Source organism: Syngnathoides biaculeatus, chromosome 23 (genome assembly GCF_019802595.1).
Source record: "Syngnathoides biaculeatus isolate LvHL_M chromosome 23, ASM1980259v1, whole genome shotgun sequence".
Taxonomy (NCBI): domain Eukaryota; kingdom Metazoa; phylum Chordata; class Actinopteri; order Syngnathiformes; family Syngnathidae; genus Syngnathoides; species Syngnathoides biaculeatus.
In genome coordinates, this window is record NC_084662.1 from 11,284,421 (window position 1) to 11,303,066 (window position 18,646).

Here is an 18,646-nt window from a genome sequence, read left to right on the forward strand (position 1 = left end):
AGAACTACTAAATGTTGACTAAAACTAATTTGAAATTAAGAAAATATTGCAGAAAACGGTACTTATATATGACGAAAAAAAAACACTTTTACCATGTTTTGCCATTTTGTTTTCCAAATCAAGTATCTTTGTTTTTTCATGGCTATTTGTCATTAATTTGAGCATGAATCCACAGAGTTGCAGCAATAACAACAACAAAAAAAAATTAAAATGTATAGTCCAGAGTACACTTTGCTGCAGATTATTTCAGTATACAGACGCCATTGTTCTCATATACTGCTATATTCACCGCTTAGTCCATTTGAAGTCTGTTGCTAACCAAAACAGCAGCACATAAAATTAAAATATTTAGCCTCACCGCACGCCGTAAACCTTCTCGCTCCGCCTCCCCTTGACAGCCTCGCCGTCCATCAAGCTGCTGGTGGACGACCCCATCGTAGTGAACCCCGGCCAGACGGTGTCGCTGGTGTGCATCACCACCGGCGGGGAGCCGCCGCCGCTCCTCACGTGGCTCAGCGCCAACGACAGCTTGCCACAGAGGAGCATGGTGAAGGGCGGCACGCTCACGCTGCCCGCCATCAGCTCGGACGAGGCCGGCGTCTACAGTTGCGTGGCCAGCAACAACGTGGGCAACCCGGCCAAGAAGTCCACCACCATCGTCGTACGAGGTGACCGGAAACTTAAACCCATTAAAACACACTCAAAGTTTCTGCCAAGTGAAACGACGTGTCTTGTAAATTTGACAGACCACAAAGATGAGTGATGTGTACATTGATACCGCGCTGAAAAATGGATGCTAGTAAGTGTAGCAACTTTCTCGCGCTTACACATTCCTACATGTTTTTTAGCCGTGAAAATATATGAATATGATTATGCCCAGTGAGTGGTCGCAGGGCTTTTTACGTAACGACACGAGGCGCTTGCTTACTTGCTTGCTAGCTAGCTCGCGAGCTAACTGGCTCTTTGTGCCATCCAGTGAAGATTCGTGTTTGGTAAGGCTAGCTAACTGCACGGTGTCTGCAATGTATAAAGCACGGACAATAATTCAATCACACTCAGAGAAAATACTTCTCCCTCACTTACCTTCGAACATACAGCCTTGTGTTTGCTGATATTGTCCGCATTTATTTGTACCTGCGCTCTTCCGCGAGCCTTAATCCATCGTAGACACTTCGTCAACTGTGTTTTAAGCTTTGGAAAATGAATCAACCGGCACCCTTGTAAGATAGCAGGATAGCTTTCATCAGAATTGCACCCCAATTCCCCAAGCGCATCTGAGGACCATTTGCTTCGTAACATTAACTTTTCCAAGCGCACGCTACTGACAACCAGCCCTGCTTGTGGGACAATACGGCGAGAGGGGCGTGGCAAGACAATGCGGCTATCTGATTGGCTATTATTGGACGGGTGATTAACGGGCCGGAAAGGTCCATTGTGCTTAATAACCGCTCATACAGTGGATGTCATGTGGCACAGTTTTAACAACACGCTCCAAAAAATGAGGTAACTTGAAGTTGTGAAAAACTGTTTAACACATCCCCACAATGGATTACGTTATAGTTCTCAGTCTTTGCAGATTTTCAGCAATTACCTTTAAATATGTATTACAAATTTACAAGAAAATCTGAATTCACTTCACAAATTATCTTAAAGTGGCCACTTTAGAATCTGAATCAGCTTTATTGGCCAAGTATGTAACAACACACGGAATTCGGTTCGGTACGACTTTCAGAACAAAGAACAAACAAACCCAGAACTCTTCTTCAAAAGAGTCACAGATGTACAAGATGCGGTTTTCTTCATTTTTTCATTTATTCATTTCCAACCAAAACTTCAGACGTCCTGCGTCTTTTCAAGCACGTTTTATTGGGACTTTTTTTTTTAAAATCACATTTCATTGAGATAAATGAAGCTCGCTTCGAGGGCTGAATTTTCAAACTCAATTTATGAGTTTCCGCTCAGTAAATTCCATCTCCGCGCTCTTTCGCACGCCAAGACGAAAAAATATTTAGCAACGCAGCGCCGTCCGCCCGTCGAGAAAATGGGGTTAAAATTTGGGAAGAACGTCGAGGACAAGTTTCTTTTTTCGAAGGACCCCTGTAATCAGCTAACATGACCAGAAAATATCCACTTCAAAGCATAATGGCGGACTTCCCGGGTTCGTTCCAAAATGGAAAAGCCCTTGAGATCCCGTTTCCATCGTCCACGGGAGAATAATAACGACAAAGAAGCAGAATAATGGCCGAAATCAATTACATGATGACTCAATGCATTTTATCTTAGCTATTAAGAACGTCTGCAACACGGGTTGTGTATTATGTTTCATATCGCCCACAGTTACAAAGACCGGGGCGTAGGGGCAGTCCCCAAGGTCCATCAAGCCGAGCATAAAATATTGAAATCTGGGAGGAAAGAAAAAAAAAAAAAGAAACAACAACAGCAGCAACACTCTGAGAAACCGTCTTTGCCTTTCCCTCTTTTCCAAATCCGAGTTGAGCAGATTGGCTGACTTTCATGTTCCTGAACTTGCGCTTTTCCCTGCCGAGAACGCCGCTTTCATCTGCGAGATTACTTCACGGGGTCGCCTCGGTGCTAAACTAAGCCCGCGTGCGGAAGGCGTTTTTATTTATGCTGCCGTAAAGTCTCCGGCATGGAAATCAAATCATCCACCAATCACGTCTGATGCCCCCCCCCCCCCCCCTTCCCTGACAGATAACCCCTCCGACTGTATTTTGCCGCTCACCACATCCCTGCCGACTTTAGAGGCCGCCAGCTTATTTGTATTAGGCGGAAGATGCCGGGCCTCACTGCAGGCATTCGCTGCGGTAAATATTCCGCTCTCGTTGATGTGCTGCTGCACACCGATGAACTCGTGCACTGTTCGCGTTTTCTTCTGCGATTTCTTATTAAATGCGCACTCGGCGGCCCGCGACATTTGATACACACTTTGCACAATCTAAGCACAATCTTATAATGTGTTACCTATATTACATGCAGCTTCCTTTTTTTTTTTTAATCCTTGTATATATATTTTAAACATCTTTTTGAATCTTTTTTTTTTGTCGTTAACATTATTCAACTAGCTTTATTTAATATATAATTTTTTACCTGCACTGTGGTTCAATCGTTTTTGTATTTAATTTCATTTTCTCAAAGTAATTCTACTTTTTCCTTTTGCCGTGATTTTAAGGGCGCCTTGTTGCACCCTGTCCGTGTAATCATCCATCCTCCATGCATTTTTTTTGCCACTTATCCTCACGAGGGTATAAAAAAGTGCACACTTTCTGCACTCTTTGTGTGTGTTTAGTATGTACGGTTATGTTTGTAAAAGAAAAATTGACCTTATTTCCAAATATATCTATAAAGGGTCAACAGTTGTGAGCATCGCAAAGATTCAAGCAATGTTTTGATGTGCCGTAGACCATTGCCACCGACATTATATTTGGCTCATTTTTATTTAGTAGACCTCCATCCATCCATCCATTTTCTTAGCCGCTTATCCTCACGAGGGTCATGGAAGTGCTGGAGCCTATCCCAGCTGTCCACGGGCAGGAAGGCAGGGTACACCCTGAACTGGTCGCCAGCCAATCGCAGGGCACATGCAGACAAACAGCTGCACTCACAATCACACCTAGGGGCAATTTAGAGTGTCCAATTAATTTTTGGCATGTGGGAGGAAACCGGAGCACCCGGAGAAAACCCACGCAGGCAAGGGTAGAACATGCAAACTCCGGGATCGAACCAGGGTCCTCAGAACTGGGAGGCCAACGCTTTTCCAACTGACTCACCGTGTCGCCCATTACTAATTATTCTTTATTTAATATAGAACTTTTACCTGCACCTTGGTTTAGTCTTATGGTCTGTATATGTTGTTTTTCATAATGTTTGTATTTAATTCTAGTTTCTCAAAATATTTGTAATTTTTCCTTTTCCCGTGATTTTAATTGCTTATTGATTTATTTATTATTATAATTATTTTATTATTTGATTTCGCCTTGTTGCAATCTTTTATTTATAGTATTTAATTTTGTTTTTGATTCTATTTCAGTTGATGGATTTAAGTGTGCTTGTATAATTTCTTATTCTCCAGCATAATTCTACCATCTTTAATTTAAGTCAGTTAATTTTATTAGTATTTATTTTATGTATCAACATTTTGTTTTCCTATTTTTTTTTTTTTTGCTTATACAGTGCTCCATCATAGTTGCACCATATTTTTTAACCTCGCAGTTTTACCCGATGTTTTACTGAATGTTTATTTAAAAATATACATAATTGATGCTGACATCTGATAGAAACTTACATTACTTGACTCGCGATGCTGTTTCCTTGGTAACTGCAGTATATTTGTGTCGAGTGAGCCACTTGTTTAAAAAAAAAAAAAAAAGGCAACATGAGCCGCAAAAATGTTTTTGCATGAAGCTTTCTCGAAAAACAAGAATAGCAATTTCGCAGCGCATCTTAAAGCCTGTTTAACCTTTCCGACGAGTGGACACGTCGAACTACTGTACATTTGGCGCAGGCAAGCGCGCGCACAACCGCACGGCGTTATCCGGGAAAAAGGAAATTCTGAAGTAGAATTGCCTTGAAAAGGAACACGAGCTCCAAATTACATTCTGACAGGAACAAACCTTGGATGATAAATCGCCAGACCTCAGTTTAGTATCAGAGAATTAAGTCTCTTTGGTTTTTTTTTTTGTCTGGGATGCTAGCGCACTCTTGTTCAAAGCACTCAAGCATCGCCAGTACTTGCTATTAAGAATAAATTAGCTTGTTTTTAAAGTGAAGGCACGGGGGACTAGCGGTTTTACACGTCTGCTTCACGGTTCTGAGGCTTTAGGTCCGAATCTCAGGTGCTGCAACCATTGAAAGTTTGTTGGTCGTTTCTTTTAGTTGAAAGGATTACAAAAAAGGGCGGAAAAGATGTCAAAAATCTTTTTAGCGTTTTCCCGTTCTCGTCGAAAAATGCTAACGTACTGTAATTCCTGGACTACAGAGCGCACCTGGTTATAAGCCTCGGTACACTGAAAGAGTTTAAACTCGAGCGTGGCGCCTTAAGCACCTTAAGCGTTAAACTCTTTCTGTGTACCGAGACCTATAACCAGGTGCGCTAGCGCCGCGCTAACGCTGGCGCCCCACTAACGCTAGCGCTGCATCACTGCATAAACTGCAGGGTTGAAAGCGTGTGAAACAAGGCCGTAGTTTTAAAACTGATCGAGGGATGGATGTTTCGTAATCTGCACATCTTGGTGGACTAGTGTTTAGCGCATCTGCCTCACACTTCAGAGGTCCAGCATTGTTTTCCTTGTGCTTGGATCGTTTTTCTCCGCACACTCCACTTTTCCGAAAATTCCCAAAACATGCCTGTTGAGTTCATTGAAGGCTTTAAGGCACAGGTGTCAAACTCGAGGCCCCTTGGGGCCAGATCCGGCATCATGTGTATCAATTTCCATGATTTTTGTTCAAATCTGTCCCAAAATTTCAAATTGTCATGTCATAAACGATAACGTTGAGCGATTACAAGCATTTTTGTGTTACATAACAACAATAGTTGGAAAACCCATTACCCTTGATTTCTGATTCCAAAACCAGTTCACAAATTTCACGTGTAAATATGATGCGGCAGTTACATATTTTTATGGGTTCACGCTCGTGATGGCCCTTTGTGGGGAAACCCTAAGTAAAATGTGGACCGTGACAGAAATGAGTTTGACACCCCTGTTTTAAGGCAATAATAAGATTTTTAGAGTTGTGTATTGTTGTCAATAATCACAGGAGTTTTTGATCCCGGTTTTTCAGGATTTTTAAAAAAATGTTTGTACACAAATGGATAGGGTTCAATTGAATTGAGCTAGTTTTCGTTTTGTTGTCCGCACAGATTGGCGTCGCATCCTGATGAGCAACGCTTAAAATGATCAACTGTGACGTTGACGGGAGGAGAAAAATAAACAAAACACGTCTCGAATAAAACGTATCAGCAGATATTATTACGAAGTCAGCAAAAGCCACAAAAAAAAAAAAAAAAAACGACGCGGCGAGCAAACAAGATGGGACGCCAGCAGCCTGCCGTGAAGACGGAGGGCCTAGAAGGCTGTGAGGCTGGTGGGACAGTATGGCCGCGAATGCTACCATCTGCTTGTGTGTCTGTGTGTGTGGTGCGGGCTTCTCAAGGTCGGTGGGCGGGCGTAACATGCCGAGAGGCTGCGGGGCGACGCTGTATGCAAAGTAAGCAAGGAAAGAAAAAAAGAAATATTGCCAATGTGACAGAGCGGCGTGATGCTGTTTGACACATTTAAACGCACACACGTCCTCTCTACTATGTTGTTTGCAAACATGCTGATGTAATACAAAGTGTTTGACCCTCTTATGTTGTGCGGATGCAGTGTAACAGTTTCCCGAGGTGGGATTTGAACCAAGTTTTTGGGTTACTGGACGTGAAATAACCAATTATACCGTAATTCCTGGCCGACAGAGCGCACCTGGTTATTAGCTAGCTAGCGTTAAACTCTTTCTGTGTATCTAAGCTAATAACCAGGTGCGCTAACGCGAGCGTCACGCTAGTGTTAAACTCTCTCTGTGTACCGAGGCTTATAACCAGGTGCGTTAACCCTAGTGCGGCGCTAATGCTAGTGCCGCCACGCTACCGTTAAACTCTTTCTGTGTACCGAGGCTTATAACCAGGTGCGCTAACGCTAGTGCGGCCCTAACGCTAGCGCCACGCTAGTGTTAAACTCTCTCTGTGTAACGAGGCTTATAACCAGGTGTGCTAATGCTTGCGCCACGCTAGCGTTAAACTCTTTCTGTGTACCTAGGCTTATAACCAGGTGTGCTAACGCTAGTACGGCGCTAACGCTTGCGCCACGCTAGCGTTAAACTCTTTCTGTGTACCGAGGCTTATCACCAGGTGCGCTAACGCTAGTGCGGCGCTAACGCTAGCGCCACGATAGCGTGTAACTCTCTCTATGTACCGAGGCTTATAACCAGGTGCGCTAACGCTAGTGCTGCGCCAACATTAGTGCCGTACTAACGCTAGCGCCACATAACCCCATAAAGCGCAGGGTTGAAAGCGTGTGAAAAAAGTTGCGGCTTGTAGGCCGAAAATTACGGTACTTACTTCATACAGTTCTGCCCTCAAATGTGGGAAAGGAGAAACACAGTCGGAGATGCACATTTCAGACTTTTATTGAACACCAGGAGAAACTTTTAAGTCGAGGTACCGTTGCTTCTCGTTCACCAAACTTTTTGCTCACTTCCTGAATTGTCGATTCTTCTCCTTTAAGTGTTGCAAAAAGCCAAAGAAAAAGCCATTAAACGAGTTAGTCATTTGATGCTTGCCGGGCTGGAGTCTCTGGAGGTTATGCTGAAGGCTCTCAAAACATCATACATTATGATGAATCCAAAAATATTTGTGTGAATTTAGAGATTCATTTTCCCCCAAAACGTTTTTTTTTTTTCTTCCCAGAAAAATCTCTGAATATATTTTCCATTGATGGACCCCTTTAATGGCAGGGGGAAGTTAAATGTGGCCCACCGACGTCCATCTGTGCGTATTTTTGCGGATTCTTTGACGCCGACGGTCCGCCTGAAGCTTGAAAGCCGCGATTGCGACTTTCATCCCTCCGCCGGAAGCCTCGGCTTTCCGACGCGTCGGCGTGCCGTGCGGAGGGCGATAATGGCGAGATGAAAGGCGGGGGGGGGGGGGGGGCGCACCTGGCCGGCGCCCGTCGACGCAGTTTTGGAATTTAACCTTCAGGATGGGAGGGCGAGACGGACATCCATCTGGCCCCGTAAAGAGAGAGCGGTCCGGATATTTTTTATTTTTTATTTTTTCCCCCTGAAGAGCTGAGGGGCTTCCGGCTGTGAAGATGGACGGACGGCAAAAAGTGAGAAATGAGTCGGAGGGATGATGATTCATCTGGTTCGCACAAAAAAAGCCAGCGGAATTCATTAGAGCCAGTGGAGGGAAAAACACATTGCAACGTCCTTTCTCATTTGCATGTGTACACATCAGCCCGCGCTATTGTGTAGCTTTGGCGTGCCACAGCCGGGGAGATGCGCGCGTGTCAGAACGCCGCCGTGGTGCTGTTGCGCCACAGCCGTGTACACGAGCCGCCAAAGCCTTTTCCGCTCTTTTTGTGTGATTGTTTGACACTCCCCATTACTCCCGCAATAAGCGCAGGAAGAAAAAAAAAACACGCGAGCTCGCTGCAGGCGCGTCGGGCGACAGAAGTGGGATCTCGAAATAGACCCGGTATGACTCACCAGGACAATTAGCGTTCCAGTAGAATCTGATACACAGCACGCCCGCGTTATTGTGCCTTTTATGTGATGTTGTGTGATGTTCTTTGCTCTTCAAGGTGCGCAGGAACATACTTGGTGACAGAAGTGGGATCTGGTATCCCTCACCATAAATCTGGCAAGGGGATCAATTTAGGTGGATTCCGACATGTGCGTTGTGATGATTTTCTTGTCAGGTTCCACGCTCTTTGTGGGACACCGAAGCATATTCTGTTACAGAAGTGGGATCCAGGATGTTGGACATGAAGCTGGTCAACTTTAAAATGTGGTCACTCTGCAATGTTGTGTCCCGTATGTCTTTCCCAAGTTCCTGTTAGATCTTTAGTACACTGTCCGCCTGCATTATTGTGCCTTTTATGTGATGTTCATTTGATGTTCTTGGCTCTTGAAGGAGCGCAGGAACATGGTTGGTGACAGAAGTGGGATCTAGTATCCCTCACCATAAATCAGGCATCTTTAATGAGGATTCATTTGGGTAGATTCTGACATGTGCATTGTGATGTTTTCTTGTGAAGTTCTACGCTCTTTGTGGGACACCAAAGCGTATTCGGTTACAGAAGTGGGATCCAGGATGTCGGACATGAAGCTGGTCAACTTTAAAATGTGGTCAATCTGCAATGTTGTGTCCTGTGTGTCTTTCCCAAGTTGCTGTTAGATCTTTAGGTGAAAAGGTAGAATATGGTGAGTGAAGTTGGATCCAGTATCCAGCTGTTTTAGTGTCCCAATGCTTGCCAGCATGTGGCGTTCTTCCTGTGATGCTGTTAACTGTTTATGGGATAAAGAATTTTATTTGACAATAGAGGTGGGATCTTAAAATGAACCCAATATTTTCTTTGTGCGAGCTCACTTCAGGCATATTGGGCAACAGAAGTGGGATCTCAAAATGGTCTATTGATTTGTGTCTAAAAATACAGTCGATCAATCAAGCACTTTTTGCAATATAAGCTTGAGCGAGGTCTGTGAGGTTAGCCGAGTTTGTCCCGTGTGCGCGCGTCGAGCAAAACACCCCCCGGTGAAAAATTCATGATGTTGTGGAAAATTGTACTACAATCGTCAAGAGTCGCAGTTTATCTCTGTCGCAAATGGGAAAGTTCTGTTTTCCGTCAAGAGCGCTCATTAAAGATTCATTTGACTTTTTTTTTTGTGAGGAATTGGTTATCAGAAAAAGGGCGGAGGGAGGGGGCAGGGGGGCTGAAAGACGGAAAGCCGACCCCCCGCGAAATCTGCCGAGCGAGCACTTTTAACCTGATCGTGTTTTTTTTTTTTTTTTGAGAGAGATTCCCTGCCCACCCGAGCGAGCGGGCCGGTGAAATTTGTAGCCGTCCCACTTATCTCGCTTGTACACACGCCCGCGTCGTCGATTTACAGAAACGCCTACTCACCGTGCAATATTTATGCCCGGGATAAAATAACCGGAAAATGATATTTGAAATAGGAGGAGGACAAAGAAGCAAGCAAAATGTACATGTGTAACGTCTGCAGCCCCGAAGTGAGTCAGTGACCCTGCAGATGGCGCTATTACATGTTATAACATGATTTTTTTTTTTTTTCTTCCCCCCTAGCGTTGAAAAAAGGCCGCTTCTGGATCACGCCCGACCCGTACCACAATGACGACAACATCCAGATCGGTCGCGAGGTCAAAATATCGTGTCAGGTAAGACGGTGAAAGAACCGAGCACGTATCCGTCAGGAGGAAAATAGTTACGCGATGGCGTCGTCGCAGGTGGAGGCGACCCCCCCGGAGGAGCTGACTTTCAGCTGGCTGAAGAACGGCCGCGGCCTGCGCAGCTCGGAGCGCATGGTCATCACGCAGACGGACACGGACATCTCGCCCGGCACCACCAACCTGGACATCATCGACCTCAAGTTCACCGACTTCGGCACGTACACGTGCGTGGCGGCGCTGAAGGGCGGCGGCATCCCGGAGATCAGCATCGACGTCAACATCTCCTCCACTACTGGTGAGCCTCGGACGCCGCCGTCGACGACGCCGCGACCGCCGCTGTTTACCGTACCTCATTCAGGGGGAGTCATAATCTCCAAACAATAATTTGATATTACTCCCATCTCCACAATGATTTCGCCTACTAAACTTCCATCGTCCTCGCACCTGATTGGTTGCCTTCAACCCCCCCCCCCCCCCGACGCTGCCGTCTGACTAACTTTGTTCTCGTGTCGATGACAATCCATTAATCCATTTTGCATCGCGACATCACCGACGCCGTCTCTCTTCATTGCGACGAGTCATTTCTGTGGAAAATGATTATTTGACGCGCGGCTGTGAAAAGCAAGTCATCGTCTGTCAGCCATCTTTGTTGTCTTTTTGTGTTGGTTTTTAGCGTCCGTCAATCTCTTCTCAAAGAGAGTTGCCTGGAACAAAAGACTCCTGTAGGCTTTGCATTGTTGCGCTTGAAAATAGCATCATTCGCATTAGCGCTTATAAAGGGGGACGGGAGCGTTTGAGCAAGGCAGTAATCACGGCGAGGGATCCATTGTGCGCAGTTCCGGCGGCTTTGATAATTAAACAGGCTGGGGAAGGACTCAAAACCGGCACTTAAAAGCAAAAGTCGTGCCAACGCTACACAAAGAGAGGATGGACGGGAATTTGACAGCCAGTTCGTTCTCTTAATTTAGCAAAGGAGTCATGAAAAGACTTTCTCTGACAGTTTTGTTAGCATGTGAACTGAATTATGAAAACGTGTTTTATCGGCGGATCAGCTGGTGAAGCGTTGGCCTAACAGTTCTGAGATTCCGGGTTCAACCCCGGACCCGCCTGTGTGGACTTTGCATATTCTCCCCGGTTTCCTCTCACATCCCAAAAACATGCACCATTAATTGTACACTCAAAATTGCCCCTAGGTGTGATTGTGAGTGCGGCCGTTTGTCTCGATGTTCCCTGCGATCGGCTGGCGACCAGTTCAGGGTGTACCCCGCCTCCTGCCCGTTGATAGCTGGGATAGGCTCCGGGACTCTCTGCGACCCTTGTGAGGATAAGCGGTGAAGAAAATTGATGGATGTTTTATCATGGCGGCAAGGTGAAACAACTGGTTGGCCTAACAGTTCTAAGGACAGGGGTTCAAATCCCGGCCCAGCCTGTGCGGGTTTTCTCCGGGCACTTCAGTTTCCTCCCACATTACAAAAATACGCGTTAATCGAAGACTCTAAATTGCCCGCAGGTGTGATTGGTTCTTTGGTTCTATGTGGCGTGCGATTGGCTGGCAACCAGTTCAGGATGTACCCCGCTTCCTGCCCGAAGAACACTGGGATAGGTTCCAACACACACTTGTGAGGATGAGAAAATGGATGGATGGGAATTGAAATAGAACTTTAAATGTGCTGAAGCTGCATCCACAAAGATCTGTCCAGTGCCATCGCGGATCCTCAAAGCATTTGACGTCCTTTTATAACCCAACAAAAGAGGTTATATCACATTCAACAAGATGGTCGACGCAACCATCCTGACTAAACTTTGAGGAGGCGTCGGCATCGGGAAGAAAGGACTTTGTTTGATTTATTTGAAATTTCCGCAATGAATTATGTAAAACAAGCTGGCTAAACAGAGAGGATGGAGATCAGACCCAGACCATCTTAAAGTAGAACTTGCTTATTTTATTTTATCACTGCACACAAAGAACTTTATATCCTCTGATTTAAGCTTGTTTTTAAGTTTGAGTCCTATCTCATGGAAAGGAAGCGCTGCCCGCGCTGCCGGCCTCTAGCGCTCGCTCGACGGCGAGCGCGGCGTTTCCGTGATGACCGGGGGGGGGCCCCGGAAATGTGAAATAAACGTTTTGTGTTTTCACTCGTGGTGGCCACATTTCATCATCGAGCATTTTCAAAACCGCGTAGCGGACCTGCGCGGCACGCGCCGTCGGTATGCACGGCGGGGGGTGTCAGAAATGGTTACGGGAGAACCGCCGCACCTTGTCAGAGTGCAAACCGAGCACGGGAAAAAAAGAAAAAAATATGGGGCGCTATGCCATTCAACCTGCGCTCTGAATTTTGCATTCACGTGGTGCCGCCATTCCTTTTTTTTTTTTTTTTTTAAAAACCACCCAACAAACACAATGCCGCATCACAGGCGCACCTCATCATCGACATGAAAGAGGCACGTCGACCTTGGCGGCATAATTATTCTTAGATAATCCTTTGATAATCCCCGCGCTCCGAAACAGCAGGATCAATCGCACCTGCCAAGACGAAGACGAAGGAAAAGAAGTTTGCTCATTATCTTTTAAGTAGTGGAGTCTGTGGGCTGCAAATAATGAGTGTTGTCGAGTGTTGTTGTCAAGTGGAATGGAAATGCCTGGGCGATATCGTGTGTGGAGATTTACCGCGAGGGGGGGGGGGGGGTGCGTTCCAGCAAAACAATGTTTGGCGTCAGAAGTAGGAGCTAAAAATGTTGTCGTCCAAAGATTTATCGTATTTATATTATGGTACGTGGATTCTGACATCTGGTTGCTCTGCCTTGTGGTGTGCTTCTGTGTTTATATTACAGGGAGTTATTCCACCTATTTTTTTCCAGCCTCTTTTGGTCTTTTTAGTTAAATGATGGTTTTCCTTAAAGTGCCACTGTCATGAAATGGCTGATTTTTAGTATCTTATTAATGAAAAACAGCAGCCGGTATGGACCCATCTGTTTTTTTCACCACCAAACATGATTTTTACGTATCTGGGTTTTTGTAACTCCCGCCATGAAAATCCTCTCGAGGGATTTGATTTGGACAAGAAGCAGGAAGTGACGTACAGGGCAGTAGCGCGCTCAGGCGGCCTCGTTTCTTTCTATTAGTTTTACCTGCGGGAAGGTAGCTCGTTATTCCTTCATGTTAGCCAAAACGCCGGCTCGTTGCATTGCTGGATATTGCTCGAACACTCTGGAGGATGGATTTCATACTTCATACTTTTCAGATGGATTTACCCTTCATAAGTTTCCCGGTTCCCCAAGAGACCCGGTTCACCGTGAAAAATGGATTGCACAGGTGCAAAGGACGAGGGCTTTGTGGGTTCCAAATGACGAGTAGGTGTGTATACACCTACCAAAGCAAAAACAAAAAAATAGTTGGGGGGGGACCACGTAATCCGTCTCTCATAGGGTAACAAAAGATCCGCGTAGGTACGACAGGGGTGCTAAATGTGTCGATGTGCGCGTCGAACGGCTTCCGCGTCAGGCTCGCCGGCGAAGGCTTCCGCGTCGTGCCTCGCGGACGAACACGGCTTCGGTCGGGCTGGCTCATACATACTGTCTGGGAATCTGTTGTTAGTTAGAAGTGATCCGCATATCATCTAAATATGGCTCGAAACGATAGGGTAATATTGCTGGACACTTCACTCGATTGTGAGACGTCTTCGAACAGATCTTCCGTGTCAGAATGGGCGTGTTCGTCTCCCACAGTAGGTGGCTACAACGTGTTTTCAATGGCGAATGTCCGGGGTGACATCACGGGCAGGAGATGCAGCCAATATAGCGACCATTTGGATGTGGAATGACACTTCCGCAACTTTGCGCATGGATGACGCGCTCTCCGCTCATATTTATTTTTTCGTATAGACATTGAAGTGAATAATGTGATACGTATTTTTCATTTCAATATCTATATTAGAATGTTTATAGGGATGGCACTTGGGCTTTAAAACTTTAATGGCATTAATGCGTTAGCGGGAAAGAGACAAAAATTCCTGGATATGCTGTTTTCCTCGCCCACTGCCTGGAAGGTGCCACATTTTTGTACACCGAAAAAAAAAAAAAGCCGTTTCTCCCACAGCAGGAAAGCCCAAACCGCAATTAGGCTTCTTAATAAAAGCGTTTAAAGAAGATTACGCTGCAGGTCTGTCTGGGCTCAGGGAAAAAAAAAAAAAAAATGGAGAGCTTACACAGTCTCTCACAGCTCCGGCTTACACATTCTGAAAGATGGGAATTTTTCTTAGCAACTTTTTTTTTTTTTTTTTTTTTTTTGATGCATGCAGATTGCTTTCGCCACATTCTACCGCTAATATTTTGGAACCGTGACGCGCTCATTAAAAGCGTTCTACCCCGTCTCCGACCGCCAGCTAATGCTTATTTATAAGCAGGAATGAGGACGTGGACCTCCCCGCTGGATGCTGTCAGGATTATAAGACAGAGGGACAGCTGAAAAGGACTTACAAGATCCAGTGTATTAAAAAAAAAAAACTTAAATATCCCATAAACTTTTCACTGGGAGCAGCCAATTAATCCTCTCATTAGCTCTTGTGTATGGATTATTGTTCAATTACTCGCCATTTTATGAAATATTGTTTGTCTCTTAGCGGGACACAGCTCGGAGATAAAAAACCCGTAATGGAGTGTCAAGTTGTTACAGGCAGATCCTTGACATTTTAACACCGCAATCAAAACTCCGGATTCCAACCGGGCCGGAGAAACGAGATCCCCATTCATTACGCTCCCTACGGGAAGAATGCGGCAACAGCGATTAGGCGGGTCTGTTCGTTAAAATTAGCATAGCGGATCCGCAGCTCGTCGCCGGTCTGATGAACGATCGCAAAGTACGCCGGAGGACTCCAAAGTCACCTCCGCCGGAAAACTTTGCCCGCTGGATCGCTCCATTAGCATCCCGCGCGCACCTGACGCTTTTGGCACCGCCCAGTCCTGACCGTCAATCACGGGAATTGCGCGTGATGGATCGAGCGAATCAATGAAGTGTGCAAGTTCTTTAATAAATGAGCCGCGGGTGTTCATGAACCCAACAAAGAACTGCTTTACATCATTTTGAATTGTTAGCGACACATTCAACGAGCGATCAGCAGCAGGTTGTAAACGACCTCCACGCGTGCTATTAAAAATGGCGCCACAGCGCGTGGAGATGACGGGCTCTATTTTTGTCAACCTCTGCGGTGGGGTGCAAATGCCGGATTCTGATTTTCGTGCACCCTGCGCGTTTGTTGATTCGGCAAAACAGTCTGCGCCATGCGTCATGCAGCAGCATGCAAAACGTGTTCGTGTTAGGCATTAGCCACGCAGCATGCGAAATAAAGAAAAGTTATCTTATTAAAGGTCCACTGTCAGGAAATGGATGATTTTTAGTATGTTATTAATGAAAAAACGGCAGCCGGTATGGACTCATCCGCACCAGAAAACGTGATTTTTACCTATATGACTTTTTGTAACTCCCGCCATGAAAATCCTCTCGAGGGATTTGTTTTTGAGAAGAAGCAGGAAGCGGCCTAGACTGTTTATACTAGTTTTACCTGCTGGAAGGTAGCTCTTGTTCCTTCGTGCTAGCCAAAATGCCGGCTCGTTGTATTGCTGGATATTGCTCGAACACTTGGTAGGACGGATTCGCTTTTCATACTTTTCCAAAAGATCCGGTTCGTTGTGAAAAATGGATTGCACAGGTGCAAAGGACGAGTGCTTCGTGGGTTCCAGATGATAGGAAGGTGTGTATCAAAAAAAAAAAAAACAATAATGGGGGGGGGGGGGCGTAATCCATAAATCAGGGGTGGTAAATGTGTCGATGTGCACATCAGAAAGTTTCTGTGCAGCAGCCGCTGAAGGATGGCCTTCGCAGGCCTTGTGGATCGCACCCCGGCAACAAGGCCTGGGTGGCTCATCGTGGAACCGGGCTGTGGTGGCTCCTCTCCGCTGTGGAAGTGGATCGGACGGGGAGGCAGTTTGGCCGCGGCGTTGTCGTAACTCACGGGCGGCATTGCCATGCAGAGGTGGATCGCGCAGGGAGGTGGTTTGACTGCGATCCGCATATCATCTAAATATGGCTTGAAACGATAAGGTTATTGTCCTATTGGTCACTTCACTCTGTTATGAGATGTTCTCTTCGTTGAAAAAAGCTTCCATCTCCCACAGTAGGGCCACAGCGTGTTTTCAATGGCGAATGTCCTGGATGATGTCACGGGCAGGAAATGCAGCCAATTTTGAGCCAATAGTAATGTATTTATAGGGATGACGCTTTAATATTTGTGTATAGCTGCAGCTTTGTTGCCACACGAAGGACTCTGGCAAACAAACCAAAGGAGAGGTGGGATGAAGGTGCAGAGCATCTGTCCTGCAGCTGGCTCCATCCCCTCCCCAGCCCGGGAAAACTTTCCACGTGAAAGCAGGCGCGAGATGCCGCATGTCGAACACGCGCGTGACAACCTGGCAGCTTTGTTCCTCGCCCGGAGAGTCGTTTTCGCGCCATAACCACCTGCAGTTGTACGTTCCAGAGGCGGAGGCGGCTGTACGCGAGGCTCTTCTGGGAAATCACCCGCCTCTCCTGCTGAGGGGGGGGTTGGGCCTGACAGGAAAACATGAATAAGAAACAGGCTTCCTTCCCTCGTTAACCGCTGCCGATAGGCCCACGGCGATACGGCTCACCTTCCAGATGAGACGCTCGCTGCGTGGAAAAACGACGACGACAAAGGAAGCGCCGTACGGCATTCCATCTCGACGGAAAATACGTCTTATTGCACGACGGCCAGAATTCTGTTCGATACTGTTAAACATTTAGAAGGTGATGACAAACAAAGGTATGTGGAAAAATTAGAGACACTTGGCATAGAGGACCCATATTTAATGCCAAAGTCGATGTTTTCGTCTTCCCTGACTTTAATTTCATATGCATTGTTCTCAAATGAGTTCAACGTGTATTTAAAAAAAGCAAATAAACCGCTGGGATAGGCTTAAGCCCCCGTACACGAAAGCGCGTTGCGGCCACACGTTGAACTTCGGTAAACCTCTGTGTGACCGGCTATTTATTTTTTTTTTTTTTAATACGCATTGGACTCATTTGAGAGCAATGCATATTAAAAAACAAAATAAAAATAAAAACTTCTGTCAGGGAAGTGGTTTTACCGAAGTTTAACATGTGGGTGCAACATGCTTCCGTGTACATTTGAGACGACTCCGTCTTTTTTTTTTTTAAACGCATTGTTCTCAAATGAGCCAACTTGGCATTATAAATACTTCTTGGGAATTTGAGATTGAGAAGAATAATCCCTACCTGAAGTTAAGTGATTGCGACACAGTCGTGTGTATTTGGTTGGGCACCTTCCATCACGTTTAATTGGCGAAATCTGTCGATCTTTTCTCGTCTTTTCAGCTGGTATTCCATAAAATTATCTCTTTGAATATCTGCCTTGACCAACAGCACAACAAGTCTCGGGCATTGTGTATATTCTGCTCCGGTTCAGGTCCCCCACACTGTCGAGCGGCTCCTTTTTGACCTGGAATACGTGCATGAGCTCTATCGCTGTCACTTTGGTATACTTTTTTTTTTTTTGGCAGCACTCGTTGACTGAACGTTGAAATGCTCGTTTATCAACAAGAATGTGAGGAAAAAATCTTTTTTAGCGCCTAGCTGCAGTAGCATGTGAAATAAACTTATGTAGGGCACCTCGATAGGTGTCTATACCGGCAACTTCGGTAACTTGTGAGCATGGGAATCCCAATGTTCCCATGCCAATTTTTCTCAACACGCCATTGTAGCACAATTTGTATCGGTATGTGTGTATTCCTCCACCATTGCGAGACGGACGACGTTGACGTGCCTGTAATTCTCAACAAGAATTAACAAAGCGACTTGTTGGCTGCCTTAACCAGCTGCTGTTGCGTGTGAAATAAACATAAGATGTCACTTTGGTAGCTTTTGAGCAAGGGGCTGACGATGTTGCTCGTCTTTCTCAACGAGAAAAAAAAAAAAAATGAATCGGCTAGCTTGCCGCACAAGTTGCTGGGTTGTAAGCACATAAAATGTACAGACATGAGTTATTTATACATGCATGTGACTACAATAATGCGGGTACCTTGTCAGAAGTGACAATATTGTCGTGGCTATTTTTAAGAAGAGCAAACGAAGCACCTACATTGCTGCCTTATGTGTCTGCGGAAGCACGTCAAATAAAGCTGCATACCTTCTCATCACACGCTCTCACATGCAGTCCGTGGAGCAGAGCGCGAGAGTGCTACGTTGCCATGGCGAAAGGGAATGATGTCACCGACCGAATAAATGGGACAGCGGAATTATGAGATCTGTTTTGAGCGCTAAATGGTTCTGACCGCATTCACGCCAGACCCGGCGAGTGTTTCCAGGCAACGAGTCCAGACCCGGTCGAAAAAATGCATTTTGAGTTTGCGATAATTGGCCGGCTAATCTGCACTGAGAAGGCTTGGCGTAATGATGGTGACCCACCTTGGTTTTGCCACTCATAACCGCAACGTCGCTACGACTGTTTACCGATTGGCTTCTGTGGACAATGGGAGAAATTATGCTTTTGACGTGTCTCCTGATGTTTGACGGATTGCGGTCAACGGCCAGGTTTCATGCAAAGCCTGCATTTATCTGTTAATTTCTTTTCTTTTCTTTTTTTCCAGAAGGAA

The 18,646-nt window shown here is 45.8% G+C and overlaps 1 protein-coding gene across 6 annotated transcripts in view; it reads left to right on the forward strand.

Annotated features, from left to right (window-relative positions):
• LOC133496745 (MAM domain-containing glycosylphosphatidylinositol anchor protein 2-like) overlaps positions 1-18,646 on the forward strand; it is a 175,004-nt gene that overhangs the window by 85,822 nt on the left and 70,536 nt on the right. For all 6 annotated transcript variants that reach the window (XM_061812670.1, XM_061812673.1, XM_061812667.1 and 3 more), the window contains 3 exons: positions 399-668; positions 9,861-9,952; positions 10,022-10,259. In XM_061812670.1, the coding sequence (XP_061668654.1) occupies positions 399-668; positions 9,861-9,952; positions 10,022-10,259 (600 nt within the window). The remainder of the gene's footprint in view (positions 1-398; positions 669-9,860; positions 9,953-10,021; positions 10,260-18,646) is intronic.